This window comes from Morchella importuna (assembly GCF_003444635.1).
Source record: "Morchella importuna strain M04M26 chromosome Unknown Morimp01GS019, whole genome shotgun sequence".
NCBI classification, from domain to species: Eukaryota; Fungi; Ascomycota; class Pezizomycetes; order Pezizales; family Morchellaceae; genus Morchella; species Morchella importuna.
In genome coordinates this window covers 515,830-534,093 of record NW_025763416.1, presented here as the reverse complement: position 1 = coordinate 534,093, position 18,264 = coordinate 515,830, and the positions used below count along the sequence as shown (strand labels likewise).

General features: G+C 46.6%; 5 protein-coding genes across 5 annotated transcripts; 3 read left to right on the top strand and 2 right to left on the bottom strand.

Moving 5' to 3' along the window:
- Positions 1-155: 155 nt before the first annotated feature.
- LAJ45_06519 (uncharacterized protein) lies at positions 156-3,137 on the bottom strand (the record flags this gene model as incomplete). The annotated part of the gene is made up of 7 exons (XM_046116083.1): positions 156-442; positions 499-1,017; positions 1,296-1,844; positions 1,937-2,607; positions 2,669-2,832; positions 2,901-2,974; positions 3,041-3,137. 7 exons carry the CDS (start codon positions 3,135-3,137, stop codon positions 156-158), a joined length of 2,361 nt encoding a protein of 786 aa, XP_045970744.1.
- A 1,274-nt stretch (positions 3,138-4,411) lies between these two features.
- LAJ45_06518 (uncharacterized protein) lies at positions 4,412-5,749 on the top strand (the record flags this gene model as incomplete). The annotated part of the gene is made up of 2 exons (XM_046116082.1): positions 4,412-4,888; positions 4,949-5,749. The coding sequence occupies 2 exons, from the start codon at positions 4,412-4,414 to the stop codon at positions 5,747-5,749; spliced, it is 1,278 nt and encodes a 425-aa protein (XP_045970743.1).
- Positions 5,750-7,803: 2,054 nt separating this feature from the next.
- On the top strand, positions 7,804-9,103 carry LAJ45_06517 (uncharacterized protein; the record flags this gene model as incomplete). The annotated part of the gene is made up of 9 exons (XM_046116081.1): positions 7,804-7,843; positions 8,083-8,102; positions 8,162-8,196; positions 8,288-8,301; positions 8,376-8,390; positions 8,449-8,505; positions 8,586-8,813; positions 8,878-8,983; positions 9,049-9,103. The coding sequence occupies 9 exons, from the start codon at positions 7,804-7,806 to the stop codon at positions 9,101-9,103; spliced, it is 570 nt and encodes a 189-aa protein (XP_045970742.1).
- A 3,587-nt stretch (positions 9,104-12,690) lies between these two features.
- Positions 12,691-13,132, bottom strand: LAJ45_06516 (uncharacterized protein; the record flags this gene model as incomplete). Its single annotated transcript, XM_046116080.1, has 3 exons — positions 12,691-12,758; positions 12,841-12,947; positions 13,032-13,132. The coding sequence occupies 3 exons, from the start codon at positions 13,130-13,132 to the stop codon at positions 12,691-12,693; spliced, it is 276 nt and encodes a 91-aa protein (XP_045970741.1).
- A 1,938-nt stretch (positions 13,133-15,070) lies between these two features.
- On the top strand, positions 15,071-16,027 carry LAJ45_06515 (uncharacterized protein; the record flags this gene model as incomplete). The annotated part of the gene is made up of 1 exon (XM_046116079.1): positions 15,071-16,027. The coding sequence occupies one exon, from the start codon at positions 15,071-15,073 to the stop codon at positions 16,025-16,027; it is 957 nt and encodes a 318-aa protein (XP_045970740.1).
- Positions 16,028-18,264: the final 2,237 nt, after the last annotated feature.

The window sequence follows — 18,264 nt, the reverse complement described above, 5'->3', positions numbered from 1 at the left end:
TAGCAAAAGCTAAACCAACCCTAAAACCCTTATTTCTATTTTACGATGGCAGCCATAGAATAATTAGTCCCATGAGGTAGAAATTCAAAGCTTAGATATGAATCCATGGAAATACAGTTCCCGCAATCTTGTGGGTAATCGATGAACTGACTAGGTCACCGGTTCTTGTAAATATACCTCCCCTTCTCACCCTTCTCAGCTTCTCTTCTCATTTCCTCAATTTTCCGTAGCCTCATTTCCTCGGCTGCTCCATGCTGCCTCTCGAGATCTTGTGTATCAGGGAAATCTGCGTCCCAAAACCCCGGGGGACTCTTTCGTCTAGGAAATGCATCTCTATGCCTTCCAAACCTGGCCGTAAACCTTGCATCCAACGCCACTTCCCCCTCCTCATCACAAGCTGTATCGGTGGATGCTGGAGGAGGGCTAGATCTCCACCTCGGCCCTTTAGGTGGAGGGATGGTAACCCAGCTGCCTCGACGAATCCTATAAGTCCCTTACAGCAGGTTTTTGCACACCCAGGTAGACATTTACGTGCCCCGCGATCACGAACAGTCTCGACAAATGCATAGTCCCTTCCACCATTGACCTTCGGGTTGACCCGAAAGTGCGAAATGTCGAGTTTGCTCTGACGTGAGTTACTCTTCTGTTTCCTTTCGGGATATGTTAAGGCATCAACCCAGTCTTTCTGTGTCTTTCTATTCGGCGGTTCACTTGTACTTCCGGGGTTTTCTGATCCCTTCCTGAGGGTCCTTTTCGGTGGGGCACTACTCCAAGCTCCCATTTTCTTTTTCAAATGTTCAAGGCTTGGAGTTTTCGGTGCAGGCGAGTGTAGCATTTCACTTAACTTTGGAATACCTTCCCGTTTCCTCTGTTCTTCAGATATATCATAAGTATCAATATCGTCGATCCCATCAGTCCCATCCTCGGTGATTTGTGCTATGAAGTCTCTGGCGGTTGTGCGGCGCTTTATTTTTGACTTCTCGGGAATGTCCCGGCCAGATTTTGGCTTTCTCGCAGCTGGTAAGGCTCTTCGAGTGGGAGTCAAGAGCGGGGGTTGGTTTATGTTTTCTATTAGGGGGGGCTGCTCCCCAAATCGTTGTTAACTCGCTGGTTTTCTCCGCCATATATCACAGTTCCTGTATCTGGGCCCATGTGGGGTGGTACTGTGGATTTAATATTCGTTATCCCGGGAGGTATCCGTGATATTTCTGGCCGGTAAGGGGCCCCAGCCGGATGCATGGTTGATAATGGGGATGCTGGAGACAAAGTCTCATCTTCATTATTCCACATAATACCTTCGTCCTCGTCTTGAGTATCCTCTACCATCATTAGGTCTTGGGTCTGTGGCGCACCCGGTATCTTCTTGACCGTAAACCCACCATTACTCCAACCAGGTCTACCACTAGAAGTTACACTAGATGTTGATCCCTCTCTAAGAAGAGAATTGGCTATCCTTTGTTTCTTACGAGGCGTATCTGGTTTATGACCAATGTCATCAAGATCCAAACTTTCTTGCTCGTAAAGATGATAGCCGAAGCCTTCACTACTCGCAACACTGGTTTCACTCTTGATCACAACAGGACGAGCGATAGAGCCCCCTTCTTGGATACATCTGCTGTGTGTTTCCCCCCTCGCATTTGGAACATTGAAGACTGTATCAAGGCGTGGGGGAGCAAGTGGAGGACGGTCATATAATTTCTGGGTCGGTGTAGCACCGATGTCTCGTGATTCGCTATTTTCACCCTGTGTACTGGAGGCGTTACGATCTTGAGGAGTAGTAGTCGGAGTGCTCTTAGGACTTTCTCTAGTGGTATTGACCGCCTTTATCTCAGCCCTAGGGGTTTCTGATAGTGAGGGGGGTCCTCGTCGCTTTCTGTTAGCTCTGAATGGACCTTTTCCACAGGTAAAACAGCCTTGTTCTTAACGTCTTTGGTACCGGCGGAAGTGCAAATATCAACACCTAGATCTTCAGATTCCGATTTACCAGTAGAACCCTTGAATTTTGCAAACAGGCTCGTTTTCGTTGGAATTGCGTGGGATAGCTCGGGTATAAGTATTGGCCTGTACGGCGAGAGTGGCGGTGGCTTCGTGTAGGGCGTTCTCCCAGTTTTGGGGGCCATAGACGTCGTATTACTATCTAATAGCTGCAGCCCCCCATCCTCAGGCATCACAGTCCCCTCCCGTTTCCTTTTTTTTGTTTGCTCTATGCGCTCTTTGTCTGTTTTGATCCATGCTTCCCAGACCTTTCTGTTCTTAATATATTTTTCTTGAAGTCCCAGGTAAGCTTTCTTGAGCTTTAATGTTTCATTTCGAACGGAATCGTAACGAGTACTGAGTTCGTAAAATGCCTCTGTGAGATCCTCATGACCTTGTATGGAGCTTGTTTGAGTTGTCTGATCATTTGAATAGAGGTATTCGGTTTGCACGCTGCGATCACTAGTAAGATTTGGCGATCTTGAAGTTTGTATTGACGATTTGTGAGGTGGTGATACTGGTCTCTCTAGAGTTGGGAGTTTTTGCAGGGGGGAGGTAAGATGATTCAAGACTGGAGGTAAAGGGTCCAAGTTCTCCTTGTCCTGTAGCTGTTCCCTTGGGGGTGTTCCAAGCCTACAGATGAACATCAATAAGCTTTCCGTTCAAGATGGGAAAGATTGAGATTAAGGCATACACTTTCCGCCTAAGCCCTCTATCTGATTTTACTGCCAAAAGCTCTTCGAGATTTCCGTTCTCGACGACGGCCTCTGCCAGTTCGCACTTTAAATGATGTATTTCGTCCTTTTGGTCCGCAATCTTCTTTAAATGCTCCGATTTCGACCGTTCATGCACGCCAAGCTATCGTTCGAAAATACATGTAGGTTAGACAGTCCATACCACTTATAAATAGCGGGATAGAATCCTACCAGTAGCTCTTGCTCTTGTAAACGTCTGTTTAAATCCTCAATGACCTTGTCCTGTTCCGCTTGTTCTTCAACTCCTGCTGATCGAATATCACGTAAGTTTCGTGTGATCATCAATTGGCACATAAAGGTTTGTGACTTACCTTTTTTCAGCGCTAATTCCAAATCTTTCTCTAAGTCCCCAAAAAGCTGAGACCCAATATTACTAAACGCGATGCGATGCCTCTCGATGATATCCATGTGAGGCGAGCTATAAGAGATCCTTCGGGAGCCTTTAAGAGGGTATGGTTTTATAGTAAGCTTGGATGGGGCCGTGATTTTGACAGATTAGGGCGCCTATAGTTCACTAGAGCCGATGTTTCCCCGGAGGTCACTTGGGACGACGCGTAAAGCGAAATTCGCTAAAAGTGACGTGTTGCGGGACATCATGCCCTGACAAAAGCTGACAAACCCAATCTTCAGCCACAAATCGTAAACGATTAGTCAGATTTAAGTCAAGGCATCCAAGTCCAATTTACATGCCAAAATAAAGAGTTACATGGGCCATTGCAAGTAGATTTAGATGTTAATAAAGTGATTACTGGCACTTGGATGGTTAGGAGTTCAGCCCAATCACTTAATTGGTACCAAGGATTAGTTGGTGTCAAGGATTATTGCTACTGTACTTTAGGTATTTTCACATTGATACAGGCGTAGATGTGGGTATGTACGTACTATGTACATGTATATATAGTATTTTATATTGGATTATATCGACATAATAGGAGAAATAATACTCAAGTACTGAGAAGAGTACTAAAATCACCAGCGATATATCATACTATTGAAACCTTGTTGAATTCAGTGGTATTAGAGCGTATTTGACAACTGTCGATTCCGACAATTGACAGTTCGCCGGCTGCAATAGCGGTTTGCCGAACCGTCAATTTTGATTGATGAGGGTATCGGCACATGGTACCGGAACTTGGAGCTGGACTCTATCAATGCGCAAAAGGCCTTATGTCTCGATCTCGTCACCACTGATAATGGTCGAGATCTAGTAAATAATTTGAGAGTTCGTGAAGTATAATGTCAATTTTGCGACCCGCAACTGTCAAAGCCGAACAGTCAATTGTCGAAATCGACAGTTGTCAAATACGCTCTATTCTGTCGGTCGAATCCGTAAGAACAATTTGGTATCTAATACCACTAAATGCACTTGTATAAAAGTAAACACTTTCACTACATATGAATTCTAGGGCATTTCAAAGTTACACAACTCTAGTGGCTATTCAGATACTACATGTAGTGTTGATGAACCATGAAGTGGCTATCAATACCAGGATGTGGCCCAATGTGCTTGACTAAGCTCACGATAACGCGAATAAGGAAATGATAAGTGAGTGGCTCAAGTCGCCACTGGTCATCCTTCAACGTCAATCCGTCAACGACAAAGCTCAAATCTCCGAGTAGACACAGCTTCAAAACCCGGCAATTAAGGGAATTAATCTGCGCCCACCAGTTTTTTCGGCGTAATGCCTAAACGACCAGCTTCGGAATCGCCGGAGCCATCTTCGAAACGCCACCGCCCAAATGTTGTTCCTTACATTAAACGACTTAGCGACGAGCTCTTTCTAAGGATTGCCTCTTTCTTGTCGATATCTGATCTTACATCATGCCAGAGGGTATCTAAACGATTCTCTCGTATTGCGACAGATGGCCAAATCTGGAAGGCGCTCTTCTACAGGAGGTTCGTACGTCCTCGAGCTTCTCGGATTCCAGGAGTATCAAGAGCTCCGCCTTCGAGTCTGCACTATTCATCGCGTAATTCAAGATGGTTGGAGGATGAAGGGCTTGCTAGGACTAGCGCAACCAACTGGAAGCAGCTCTATAGGCTGCGTCACAATTGGAATAGAGGGATATGTAGTATCAGTGAGATTGATATCACTGCCAATGAACCACTCCCGCCGCTCCCACCGCCAGTACCGCCATTGTTGGTCAGATTGCACGAGGTACACAGGTCTACCTCATTTCCTAGCGGATCACAGGTTGACCATGTGCCTTTAACATAGGGAATGGTCTTTACCGTGGACTCGACGCATGGCCTCTGTGCATGGAAGTGGAGAAACTCGAAAAAAAGTCTCATCGCTAATGCAGACCTATATCAAAGCTCTCTGGACCTCGGCTCGTACGGCGCTCCTACTGCAATGGCCATCGACGAAGATTGCGATGCGACGAAGGCTGTCAATATCACAGTCGGATTTGAAAATGGTGGATTTTGTGTGTATCAGCTGGACATGGAAATGTCATCCTCAACATTCAGGCTCCGTTACATCGATCCCCGGAACGGCCCTTCCCCGGGGAATAGTTCACACGGACCGATGATCATCTCAATGGCCTACTGCACACCATACCTACTGACAATGACAGCCTCTCAGCTTTTGACTACCTATCGATTTGAAGGATCAGACGACATTGACATTGATGGGAGCAAGGGTAGTGCTGAAGACCGCGAGCGCATGATGCATGCACCGAAAATCCTTACATCCTTGCATTCGCATACAGTCTGGCCCCCCTTATCGCTTTCGCTTCGACGATCAGCACAAAGCTCAGTCATTGCCTGCATCGTCTACGCGTTCCCGCTGTACATTTCAGGGTGGTCGGTGGGAATCCAAGAACTCCGGTTTTCAGATGATGCGGATGGAGTTCATGACTCAAGAATTGCAACGGCTGTGCCATCCGGTTTCAACCCAGTGCCAAACATGTCGCCGGCGAGTCCTCCCGCGCAAAGTAGCGTTGGGTCAAAGTCACATTCGCAGGCGAATAATGTGCCTCTTGCTCAGCCTACTTGTCTTTCATACACTCATCCGTAAGTGATATGACGCCTCATAAGACCGAATTCGAAACCCCCGCTTTTCAATCGTATCGAGTTTGTCTCAGTTTGTAGTACCAACACTAACACCCTGGGACCTTCCGTCTGATCTCAGATATCTACTAGCCTCACATGCCGACAATACTCTCACCCTTTATTTAGTCAAATCTACAGCTTCATCAGTCTCAATAGATTCCGGACAACGCCTTTGGGGGCATACTTCTGGAGTTTCTACAGCCCAGGTCAGCAGTCGGGGAAAAGCGGTCTCCATGTCTACAAGAGGATTGGAGCTCCGTGTTTGGGAGCTTGAGGGTGGTGTATCGGAAAAAAGAAGATTGAACGCGAGTGTAAGAGTGGAATCCTCCCAAGCATATAAAGGCAATGACGTAGTAGAAGAGTGGCGCGGGGATAGTCAAGGATGGCTAGGCGGATTTGATGAAGAGAAGGTGGTGGTGTTGAGAGCGAAGGACGAAGGTAGACAGGCCTTGATTGTTTACGATTTCTCCCGCTAGGGCACTATGGGTCCCAAAGATTAGATAGACTAAGAGGATAGGTGTTGAGGAATCTAGAGATCTGATGATACATTATGCGGCTATTTTGGGATCGTGCTCGGGGGTGCATAATATAGAGCCTTATCGTGCAGAAGCACGTGGGCATAGTGCATACTGCTACGTTTCTTTTTCTCGTCCCAACATCTCTGATTTCCATTTCGACGGAAGATCACTGCTAGGACCCTACCTATGCGTGAATTGGGAAAAAAAGTATTTTAAATGCCGTTATTCAAAGGAAGTCAGGACACCGTCCAAACGAATAGCTAATTAAGGCTATCTGAGTGTGGAAAACCGACCAAGGATTTCGCTTCGAGTCTAACAGCTTTTTCGAGACATGTATTCCAGTGTTGCAGGGTGTAAAGGCGGGGGAGGGGTTTGCGATCGCGCCAAGAGGGGTTTTGTATTACCCCCCCCCCCTTCCCAAAATGTGATATTCGGATCAGCTAGGCTGAGTCCTCGGGGAACTGTGACATTGGCGGGGAAAATCTACAGCCCGTGACTCCTGGTTTCTCTTCGGCGCGTAGGTAATATGTACGAGATGGAGCATGTCGAAACCCAGGAAATTTTATATGCAGAAGCACAAAGGGTATGTGGAGCACATAAAGTTGCTTGGTTTTAAAATGCGGGGGAGTGAGTGTGAGTTCATGCTGCCAGGTTGAGCATGAGCGTAAAGTATATATAATGTACTTTACCTACATGTAGGTACTGGGGATGGGTAGAGTACATACATGTATGTACTTTTCTCTAGGATCGAAGTTGTCATATGCACGTTGCACATAACCAAAGTCTTTCCTTCAGCGGGATGGGAATCTTGACGGATGTGCATGCCTAGAGTGCCGTAATTTAGGTAGTAGTGAGAGAAACCCTACAAAACTCCAAAAAGTCACAAAAGGATTCAAAGTCGGTTGAGAGCCAGGTTGTACTCGCTTGTTTAGACTCAAGACAGATAACGAACGGTGAAGGGAGGTTTCCCCTGTCGAAACTCGAAAAGGCGGAGTACCACGCGGGGCGGGTCCAATCGGCCCAGTAAATCTCCTTCCGGGACTGCTCTCGCCGTTTTCGGGGCGCCGAGAAAAAGAAGCTTCCCCGCCTTGGCCCACTGTCTGCAAATCGTTCGGGAGCAACAGCCGCTAGTCCTTTACGGGCTAGTTTTTTGAGGTTAGAGCCCTCTCATGGCTCAGGTTTGGGCACTTGCCCCCTGCAGTCTTTTTTCTCACATTTTTTTTTTTTTTTTTTTTTTTACATATTTTTCGCCCCGCTGTTTGCCTGGGCGAAGGTTTTGGCCTAGTCACTACACTACACTTCCCACAATCACAACCACGACCACCACCACCTTTCTCTCATTCTTCACCTCTCCTCTACACACCTGTTTCTCTTCCATCAATTCACTTTATCGTCTTTGTGTCTTTTGACCATCAATTCCACATTTATCATCTCCTCCACCCCACCCACCCCACCCACCTTTACACCCCTCCACCCTTAAAGTAAATATATATTTTTCAAAATGGAGTTCGGCGGTTCTAACGTTCGTGCTTGCTACAACTGTTTGTTCTCCCGTCCTCTTAACTTGATGTTTTCTTTTCACCGGTACAATTCATCATTGTTGCGTTTCCCTCCCTCCATGAGGGGAGGGAACGCCGTGATGGCAAGTTCCCCAATAAGAAAAATATCCGAACTATTATTACTACCCCACCCAACCTCTTCGCTCTTCATTCTCAGAATTGGTATAGAGAAAGGGATGGAAATAATTTTGGGGCTCGCGCTGATCAAAGATATAATGTAGGTGGCGAGGCTGGTCACCAGGTACTGCCATTTTATTGCTTTTCTCGATAAGTTGACTCGATTACTGATTGCAATTGAAGGCTCGCGAATGCCCTAAGCGTGGTACTCCTGTTTGGTAAATATTACCCCATACTTTCCCTAATCATAGTATTTGGGTCAATTTAAGATTGGATGGAATGTTTGAGCTGACTTTGCCTTGCCTTTAGCTACAACTGTGGCCGTATGTTAATACCTAATATAATTTTAACCACTCAAATTATACATGTTAACTTAGTTGTGTTATTCCATTTGCAGAGGATGGTCATATGAGTATGTTTATGCGTTTAGGAATTGATTATCTTGAGTATTGATCTAACGAAATTTTCAGGCAGAGACTGCACCAGCCCCGCGAAGGAGAAGAGTTGCTACCGTTGCGGCCAATCAGGTTCGAACTTTCCTAATTTGGAGATCCTCTTCTCCAATCTTGGTCTCGTGATCACATCGTGCTGACTGTACATAATTTAGGTCATCTCTCTCGTGAGTGCACCGAGCCTACCTCGGCTAGTGGCGGCGGCTACGGCGGAAACCCTACTTATGGCGGACAATCTGGCAGCGCTGAGTGCTACAAGTGCGGCAAAGTAGGACACATTGCCCGCCAGTGCACCAGCGCCGGTGGAATGCCGCAGCAAGGAGGATACGGAGGCTCCGCGCCTGGCAACCGTGCGCAGACTTGCTACTCATGCGGCGGATACGGTATGCCCTTCATTTTCTGTTCTAAATATGACCGATTTCCTTGCTAATGTTCCACTTACTACAGGACATTTGTCTCGTGATTGCACCCAGGGCCAGAAGTGTTACAACTGTGGCATGATCGGCCATCTTTCTCGTGATTGCCCCAGTGAGCAGGACCGTGTTTGCTACAAGTAAGTTACGCCTTGAGATTCCTGGAAACATAATGCATTATTTTGGTACTAATTCTGAAAAATAGGTGCAAGCAACCTGGTCACGTCATGGCCGCCTGCCCTGAGGGCCAAGCCGCGTAATTGCATCCATCAATTATCAACGCCTGATGTTCAAAAAAGTTCAAGCTGCATAGGTGTTTACGGTTGGGTTTGTTTTTAATGAACCGAATTTTTTTTTTCTTTCTTCGAAAAGCTTCTTTTCTTTTTCATGCATTCATTTTTTTTTTCAATCCTTAGGGCTAAGTGGGGTTCCATTGAACAAAACAAAACACGGAGGATCTGTGGAGAGATGATCGTCCATCTAGTACCTCAATCTCATGACACTGGTTACGGAAAAAGAAAAGAAAAAAGAAATGTTGATGATACTCATTGGGTTCTTTCTGGTTAACCTTCGGCTTGGGTCTTTTTTTTTTCTGCTTCTTCCATCTCCTGTACTTTCTTTTCTTTCCCTACTTCTCTCTTGTTCATTTAGCTGGTGTATCTTTAAGTGCCCACGGCTGTCTTGTGGGGAACGGTCGGTCCTTGGGTAGGGAAGCATGGTCACAAAAAGTCTGGTTATGAAGAATGGAAAAAAGTTGATTTAATTTATCGCTCCCCGTACTGTTAAAAATAGCTTTGGCTTCAATCAATACGATAGGGCTCATCATGGAGAAAATGCAAATACAGTACCGTATTTCTCTTGTGTACTGGAATATTTTCTGGTATTAGGCACTATATGCCAATTGTGAGCGATCTTTCAGTTAGCCCTGCCAGAGGACCCACTACTATGGTATCCGAATCAATAGGGTCTTAGAATCAGTTGATAATTGAGCCTTTACTATTTCACCTGAATCGAGTAACGACAGGTAGATCTGGGCTTCCCTCTTTGGGATTCTAGGTAAGACCGGCGGCTAAGCTACCGGTACTCAAGTCCTTCCTCCGTCCTACCTCTCTCAGATCCTTACCAGGTCTTCCGATGGGTCTTGCCCTTCAGGCGTAAACTTATCCTTTGTGAGCTGAGCCATTCTCACGGTCACGCCAATACCGCCCATGTCTCTCGGCCATTGGCGAATAGTAACTTAGAAAACACCTGGTCTACGCTTTTATTTTTGCCTGTCTACCATATGTATGCATGTCTAGGCATGTCTAGACGCCTGTAGATCACCCCTCCTCCTCTAAATATAATTCTAAAATGTGGAACTGATAGGTACATGCATAGAGTACGGTGTCCCATGGGGTATAATGGATAATGGGTTACATAAGGAAAATGAAGCCATGAAATCAATGCCCATCACACGTGACACCACATAGTTTGCCAAGAATATTTGTGGTCCTTCTTATCGATAACGATAAGGGATAAAATCGTTCCTTAGAATAAATAGGACCCTGGTGATAAGAAGTACGGAACGAGAATAGTCTTTCCGACCGTCGCCGGGGAAGGAGGGGAAACATATGCAGTCAAGTTCTAGGCTTTTTAGTTTTTGCAGCAGAATGATATCAGAGATCAAGCTTGTTCAACTCTTCCTTCACCTTCGGGTCGTGCGCTGAAAGGCGTGTGATTCGTGCGTCCTTCTAGCATTAGTAGAGCTCAACTGATGAGGTGCGTTTGGTTGTGGTGGTTGTGGTATGGTTGTGGTGTAGTGGTGGTTAGAGAGGATGTTTCGGATCAATTGAGGTTGGTAATGGGTTGTTAGCTTGGAGTAGAGTAGTCTCCGTCCGCGTGGAGTACTTTAATTTTGGCGAGTTAGTCGACGACCGCGGCCAGGGTCTCGAGTCTTGACTCTTGAGGGCTGAGACCGAAGGACTTGAGGGTAAACACCATGCAGGATCCATCGTCATCATGCATGAGAAGGGACCTTTAACATTCAGGATCTTACGAACCCGTCTCCCGCACTCGGGTCGCGGAGAAGCTACCCCCGTCCATTCGCATCACCCTCCTCTTCTCCGCTTGCTGATTCCATAATAATCAGCTGTCGAAATGCACTTTGGCGGATGAGAGAGATGTTCGCGGATCTCTATTAAAATAACAATTTCCATAATGGGAGATCTGTGTAGGGTGGGTAAGTAGGGTGGGTAAGAGTCGGTAGAGCTGCGGGAATGTAGTTCCGGATGGAGGGTGCACAATGGCGGGGTTGAATAGTGTGATTATTATAGCTTTTGTTTATGATGTATTCACATGCGAAGAGTTCAGATGAAATCCATCGCTAGATAACTTTCTTTTTGTTCCTTTTCTTGAGAGTGCAGAAGATTTCGGTACCAGTTCCAGGTAGACCATCAGCAGTGTTGTGATGTCAATGAGCGTAGAGGAGGTGCATATCTGCTGCACTTTCTTGACATTTTAGACTCGCAACTGCACTACATGTACCTACCGAACCAACCGGGGCATCATCATCTTGATGATTGGGCTGGAGGAAGAGGGGACAGAACAGAAGCTGAAACGGTGCACATGTGCTCAGCTCTTACAAAAGAAGCGAATCTCACGCTCCGTTTGGTCCCAGAAAGCAGGTCGTGTGATGCACCGATCCGTCCACCCGCATATCATGCAAGGGATCCACTGAGCGATAGGAAGCTCGGCGTCCTCATTTAGGATGAGTGATGCAGGGGCTTTCCATTGCAGAAAAGATACGGAGCTAGTTAGGAAAGATGTCCTGTAGGTATCAATGATCTCTATTAACAGTATCTTATCTTTGTCAATTGTGAGCGCAAATCTCTTTCAGGGCGGTGGGATTGAAGTTTGTGAGGAGGATACATGTAAGTACAGTACTGTATGTGACGGGAGCATTGTAAGGCTCAATGTAGCATTGAGTACAAGGTCAAGCACTGAGGCAGGGCTGAAACTGAATTCCCCATCTTTCAGTTCATCTACTAAGATCTTGTGTTTTATTGCGTGCACTGGATACATAATTGTAAATGTTTGGTACCTGCCATACGGTCCACGAGCACCCCTCCACCAGGAACAGGAACGGCCTATGTATCATAGGAGGGAGGACTGCATTCAATGTGTTTGTTTGTTTCTCTGTGGTGGCACGAAATCTGTACCATTTGGCGGTGGCAGTACACACAACCAACCAGCCCGTGCAGCATTCGACGGGGCGAATGAGTAATTGCCCGATCGATCTGAAGATTTCAGTTGAGCCGCGTCATGTCGGTCGGTGGTTGTCGTCCTCTCTTCCCTTCTATCCTATTCCTTTGCGGTTGCAACACCACCACAATCATCACCAAGCAACAGTAATTATTAACCTCTCCTTCCTCCGAGCTCGTCCGGTGTGATTTCTAAGGCCATCCCACTCAATTGATCGAGAATTGAATCTATCTACTTCCCCTCTTTTTTTCCCTTGTGAAAATCGCCCTAAATTCTTGAGCGATGGAGGGTGAGCAGTCTAGCGAAGAATCCAAGGCGGATGATGACGATAAGTCGGAGCATAAGAAGGTCATGCGTGATTCGTATGATGTATAATCAAACGCAAAGTCCGGACGAAAAGTCTTAGCTTTTCTCTGAATGTGAGGTGTCGTATTTTTATGAGAGGTCAACATCTTTTGTTGACCGCGGTCGCCGCGTTTCGAATGGCACTCCCTGTTTCCCATTTACAAGAGGTGAGTGGGCGGACGAACCTTGTGACATGAAATGTTTCCTCGAATATCATGGCCCTTTATTTTATGCCTTGGGGACGTGTGTAGCTACGTTAACGCTACCATAGTTGCAATTGAGCTCTGATTTCGAGGCGGCGGATGTTCGTGTCGGAAGCCTTATCTATACCTACCCCGCTCTCTCTATTCTCAGCGCGTGTTCAGCCTGCCACATAGCCCCTCTCCTGTTTGTTGTTGACTTGAAATCTTACTCCTGTCTGGTAATTGCTGGCTCGCTTCCTGACGTTTCAATTGAGGTTTATTTGCAATTGAGTTTTGTGTATGGGGTGGTAGCCTTGCTGCTGTGACCTGTCTACGTCTATAGCCATTCAGTTCTGCCTTGGTTCTCCCGCTGTAGTGTGTCGCCGTATAAAGACAACAACAAGGTCTGACGAATACATACTGGGACTCACTGATTTGGCATGTGCTTCTTGGAGGGAGGGGATGTGGTAGTAGTAGATGCCAGTAGAGTGGTGGTAAAGTAGCATGTACGTGTAGCATCATACTTTGAGTACCAGAGACAGACCGGGAGAGAGGGGTCTGAATCTTGGGACCCAGTCAGTCCCTTGCTTGAATTGCTCACACCGATACCGGCCCTGCAGGAATATGTAAATCTATTCAAGCAAGATTCCCTGCAAGAAGTAGAAGTCTTCGTGGGGATGCACTCGTTAGTCACCTGTCATAAGCCAGTGAGGTCTCTCCAAGTGACTCTTATTACTCTGTTCGCGTGCGCGACGGCCGCTAAGCCCCAGGCTAGACCAGGTACGGGAATAGAAGCCTCAACTAGGCTGTCATCCTACCAGTCATCCGCCTTAACTCTGTTTCCCCCTCCTCCTCCTCCTCATCTTGATGGTTTTGTCTCTTTAACAGACGGAGCTTTACGGGGATTCACAATGATCTGAGGTGGGGGATGGAAGGATGGACGGGTGATGGAGGGTGATTGGGGAGGGGGGGGGGGGGTTTCCCTCCTCAATTGAACTGACATACACTACTTCGACTACCAACAATAACCCATAACTCCCCTCTTCTACTCTCCCCACCCCTGCTTCTATTATCTCGAACTTTCCTGTTGCCATCTCACGCGCTCTGGTTTGCGCACTTACTAGAGAATAGAGACGGGACCTGCCCTGTACAATGGCTCACCACTCACATCACAGACACACCCCTCTTCTGCTTGCTCGTTCACAGAGAGAGAAGTGACCGGGAATCTAGTTAATTAATACTGTATAGTAGCATCAGAGCTGCTGGCATTGTAATGCTGTGGATGACTGGATGTACTGTAAAGTACATAATAACACGGCTGCTGCCTTCCTTACGTACCTGACAGGCTGGAACCCAGATTATAATTTCGATCATCTTCGGTGCTGTTCGCACATAGTATGTCAAGGAGGTGTGGCGATTCAATTGAATTTGTCCTGTTTCCAAATACAATGTCCAGTCACCGCTCACATATTTTATTATTACCAGATTCCAAAACATTTCTGTGTTGCCCTGTGTACCCTACCAAAAGTAGGTCGAGTACGTCGCGCGGTGACCGAGTTTAACAGCCTTTTTTTTTTAAGTGAATTTCGGTGACCCACTGACTAGCCTGTGCCTGCTGGACCCTTCTACTGCGCAGTCGGATATGAGAGCTGCCCCCAGCGCTTGCACTGTCAGGGAACGTATAGGTAAAAGGTGAGAGGTGTGAGTGAACGAGTGAGTGATTGAATGGGCAAGAAGTGAGTGATCATGGCATTCTATTTCAGGTCACCCCCCACCCGCTCACCTATCTGCCTCCCCCTCCCTTTGTTCGGTGTTCCTTGTGTCCTGCCTCAATCCATACACGCAAGCCATTAAGCACGCACCCTGGCCTTCCCACACTTTCCTTGACTGCCTGACTTTATTATAACGCAGTGCTCCCCCCTTCGCCTTATCCATTCTCTCCTACTTCTCCTTGCTTCACATCAGATACTATCCAACAACTACGACTCAAGTACATCTTATACGCCATAAAGATATTCTGAAGCTGTCGATAAAGCTTCTTCTTCTCTAGAACGTCCTCATTGCTTGATTAAATTTGCAAGTTCCAATTGCTCAAAGCTTCTCACCAATTATATGGTCCCAATTCAAACCAGGATTTGAAAGCTTAATTACGCATCATCACCTAGCATCCAGAGCTACCCATAGCTCACCATATAAGAACGGACTGCAATCCTGCAATCTCATAGCTACATATACAGCTATGGACGCTACCCCTATGAGCTACTCACAGACCCCTTCACTTACAAAAACCGGTGTCCTTGCCTCTCCTCCTGAACTCCTACACAGCTTGGATAGATTCCCTTCACCAACTCCTTCCAATACGAACCGGTGTCTATACACAACCCCAATGTCTGGAGTTCAACACTCCTCTTCAATTGATAAGATGTCTATCGCTGCTGCGACAAACCCAGCCCCCACACCATGCTATCTCCCCCCCCTTCGCCAGCTCGACGACTTGCCTCGCCTTCAATTTCCGTTTCCTCACCTCCCTCGACAGAGATTGCTGATCGGGTCCTATTTTCTCACTCTGAGCCCGCAATATCACTCGAGACTCCTCTATTTGACGTCTCAGAGCAGTTCGAGCCTTTGATCCAGAATGTCATCTCTTCAAAGACTAAGCGAAAGTCGGATTCACGGCCAAAGCCTACTGATGAGGAATATAATGCTTTCGTTTCTTGTGCGTGGAGATTGTGCCAGAGTAACCCGCGAGACTGGCTCAGGCGGGAGAAAGCGAACATGAAGATTATTGATAGGGCGGGTAGTAACAGGATCCAGAAGCCTACTGTATTAGCTGGGTACACTACTAAACGAAACATTGCACCTGCCCGATCGGTTAATAACGGCGCATCATCTGCCCTGAAGCCGCGAACTGCTCAGGGACGTTCTGCAAGAACACCAAGACCTACCCCTAAAGCAATTATAAATGATAGCTTCGCTTATCCAGATGGACGCCTCCCAACCCCCCAGACACCATCTTCGGCGGCAGTACGCGCAAGGGCAGTGGCAACCCGGGAGGACGCGGATTTTGAAGCTATTCCCGACATGTCTCCGCCACTCGAAACTCTACCTGGCTCAAAATGCCTCAAAGCTGATTGGAAAGGCACTGTCCTTGACCTCTCAGATGATCCACATGCAGGGCTTCTTCACCCTGCAGAGCTTCACCTCGCTTCTGTTCTCCGTCTCTCTTGCGCTTCCTATCTTACGTCTAAGCGAAGAATCTTCCAGATGAAGGTTGAGAGGGAAAGGATGGGCTTGAAATTCATGAAGACCGATTCCCAGAAGGCTTGTAAGATCGATGTTAACAAGGCTTCGAAATTGTGGACTGCATACGAGAAAGTTGGTTGGTTTGATAGACGATACATCCAACAATACTTGTGAGGTTGGCGCCGGGCGCATCGGACGGAATCGACGCGGTAGCTGAATTTGGCGATATTGTACCTTTCATTATGATCTGACGACAATGGTTTGCTTTTTTCCTTTTCCTTTTTTCTTTCTATTTATCTGATATCCTACTTTCGTTTTTCATGGGATTTGGCGATATTTTCTTTGCGTTTGTTCATACATTACACGGACTGGTTTTGGGCGGGGTTTTTTGTGTTCATTATGGTGTCTTGTTATATTCCCTTGCTCATTGGTTTTCTGGGACTGGTCGGGCCTGTACTTTCTTGGTTTTTTTCTTATTTCCTGGCTCATTGGGCGGTTGGTTCTATACCTCATTTTGTTTCCTCTCTTTGTCACGGACTGGGCTTTGGTTGGTTTGGGGCGGTTTTTCGGAGTCCTGTATTTTTCTCCTTTTTTATTTTCTCTTTGGTATAACTTTTGTCTACATAGGTTTTTCATTTCTCCTACTTTCTATTCATCACTCACATGGCATTGTGTGACATCTTCTTTGTCAATCTCATTTCTTTTTAGTTCATCTGCATGGCCATGCGCAGGAAGATAGCGTATTGTGTCCAGTCCGGCGTTTTTTTTGTGTGTATCATCAACCCAAGGGGCCTGGGAGCTTTGTGATTTTTTATTTTTTCTTTTCTTATTTCCTTTATTTCTTCGTTCTTTGAGAACATCCCTTATGTATTCAGCACATATAGGCCTACGTTTTACAATCGGGCAATTTTTTTATCTTATCTCTGGAGAATTGAAGTATCTCCGTGTTGACTTTGCTCTGCCCTAAACGTGAAATTGAATCGAATTGATAAACCAAGTTCCGGCTCATTATTAACCCGAATGTTTTACTATCCACTATTCAATCATGCCATCGATTGATGATTTTCTTTTTACCTCTTTCTTTCTTCCTTTCTTTGTCGTTATCTCCGTCCCACATATCTGCACTGTTTTCAGTGGTTGCGTGATCACGAGAATGTCCAGGAACAAGCTTAAGGAGTCAAGAAAGAGAGGGGGGTGTTCAGGGATCAATTGGAAGGTGGCACATCCGGTGGTTTGAGCCATGCCGTCATTGCACGTTTCGTATCGTATCGTTGTTCGGATCATTGGCGACCATCAATCCCTCACTCACTCCCTCAACCCAGCAGGCGCGGAGGGCATTTTTGAGTACACCGTTGGCGCCCCTTTGCATGGCACTTTTTTCTTTTTAACCCATATGCTCAGGGGCGAATTGATTGAATTGAGGGGGGGGGGGGGTTATTGTTGAGGAGGAGGAGGGAGGGAGGGTGGGCAAGCAAGATCATAGGTGCCTGGGAGGGATTATGCATTTAAAGTGTCATGGTAAAATTACAGGATTTCCGTGGATCATGGAAGAAATGGAAGTGAAGTGTAGAAGGGATTCTTCTGAAGAGTCAATTGCTTACGAATTGCCGTTGGAAAAGACCCAATTGCACCACTGTGGCGATATAGCAAAGCACAATTGAATGCATGCATGAAAGAGGAGTTGAAAAGGGAGTAAAATAGTAGCAATTGGGGAGAGGGGGAAGGGAATGGAGGGCAAGTAAGCTTGAACTGCAAAGGTTAGATACCGATTGTCGCTTGATTTAAAGGTTAGATACGGGTATTAGGAGGATAGATAGCTTCCGAGGCGGGAAACTAGACTTGCTGGGTTGTGCTTGTACCTGTGAAACTCCCCGCAAAGCCTTGCTCCCAGAGGGCAGAACGAGGGTTTCAGCTGACGCATATTGGGAAAGGAATGATACACAACAGTGATTAGGGTCAATTAAGTCACAGCAATTTCGATTGCTGGGGTTCACTGACTGAGGCTCGAATTAATTATGATTCTCTTACGGCCGACCGGCGCCGGCGATGCGGTGCGGTGGGGTGGGAGGAGTGCTTCGGACACCGAGTCGGTCAATCGATCCAGTTAATCATCCGGGAATAACCAAATTAGGAATTGAGGGAGAGGGGGGGGGGGGGGGTGTGAATAGGAGGGTGAGAGTAATTATAATTATTGAGGGCTAATTGAGCACTCTCGCTTCCTTACTCAATTCCTGCTTACGATATCATCTATGGGATATGTGCTTGGGGATTGCGGCACAGGGAAAGCTCTACTTACTAGTACTGTACATACTTACCTCTTGATCGCTAATTGAGCTTCGGTGAGGAATGTGCAAGAGGGTAGGTAGGTAGGGAGTACATGTACTTTCTTGTACTTGACTCGTAGAGTTAAT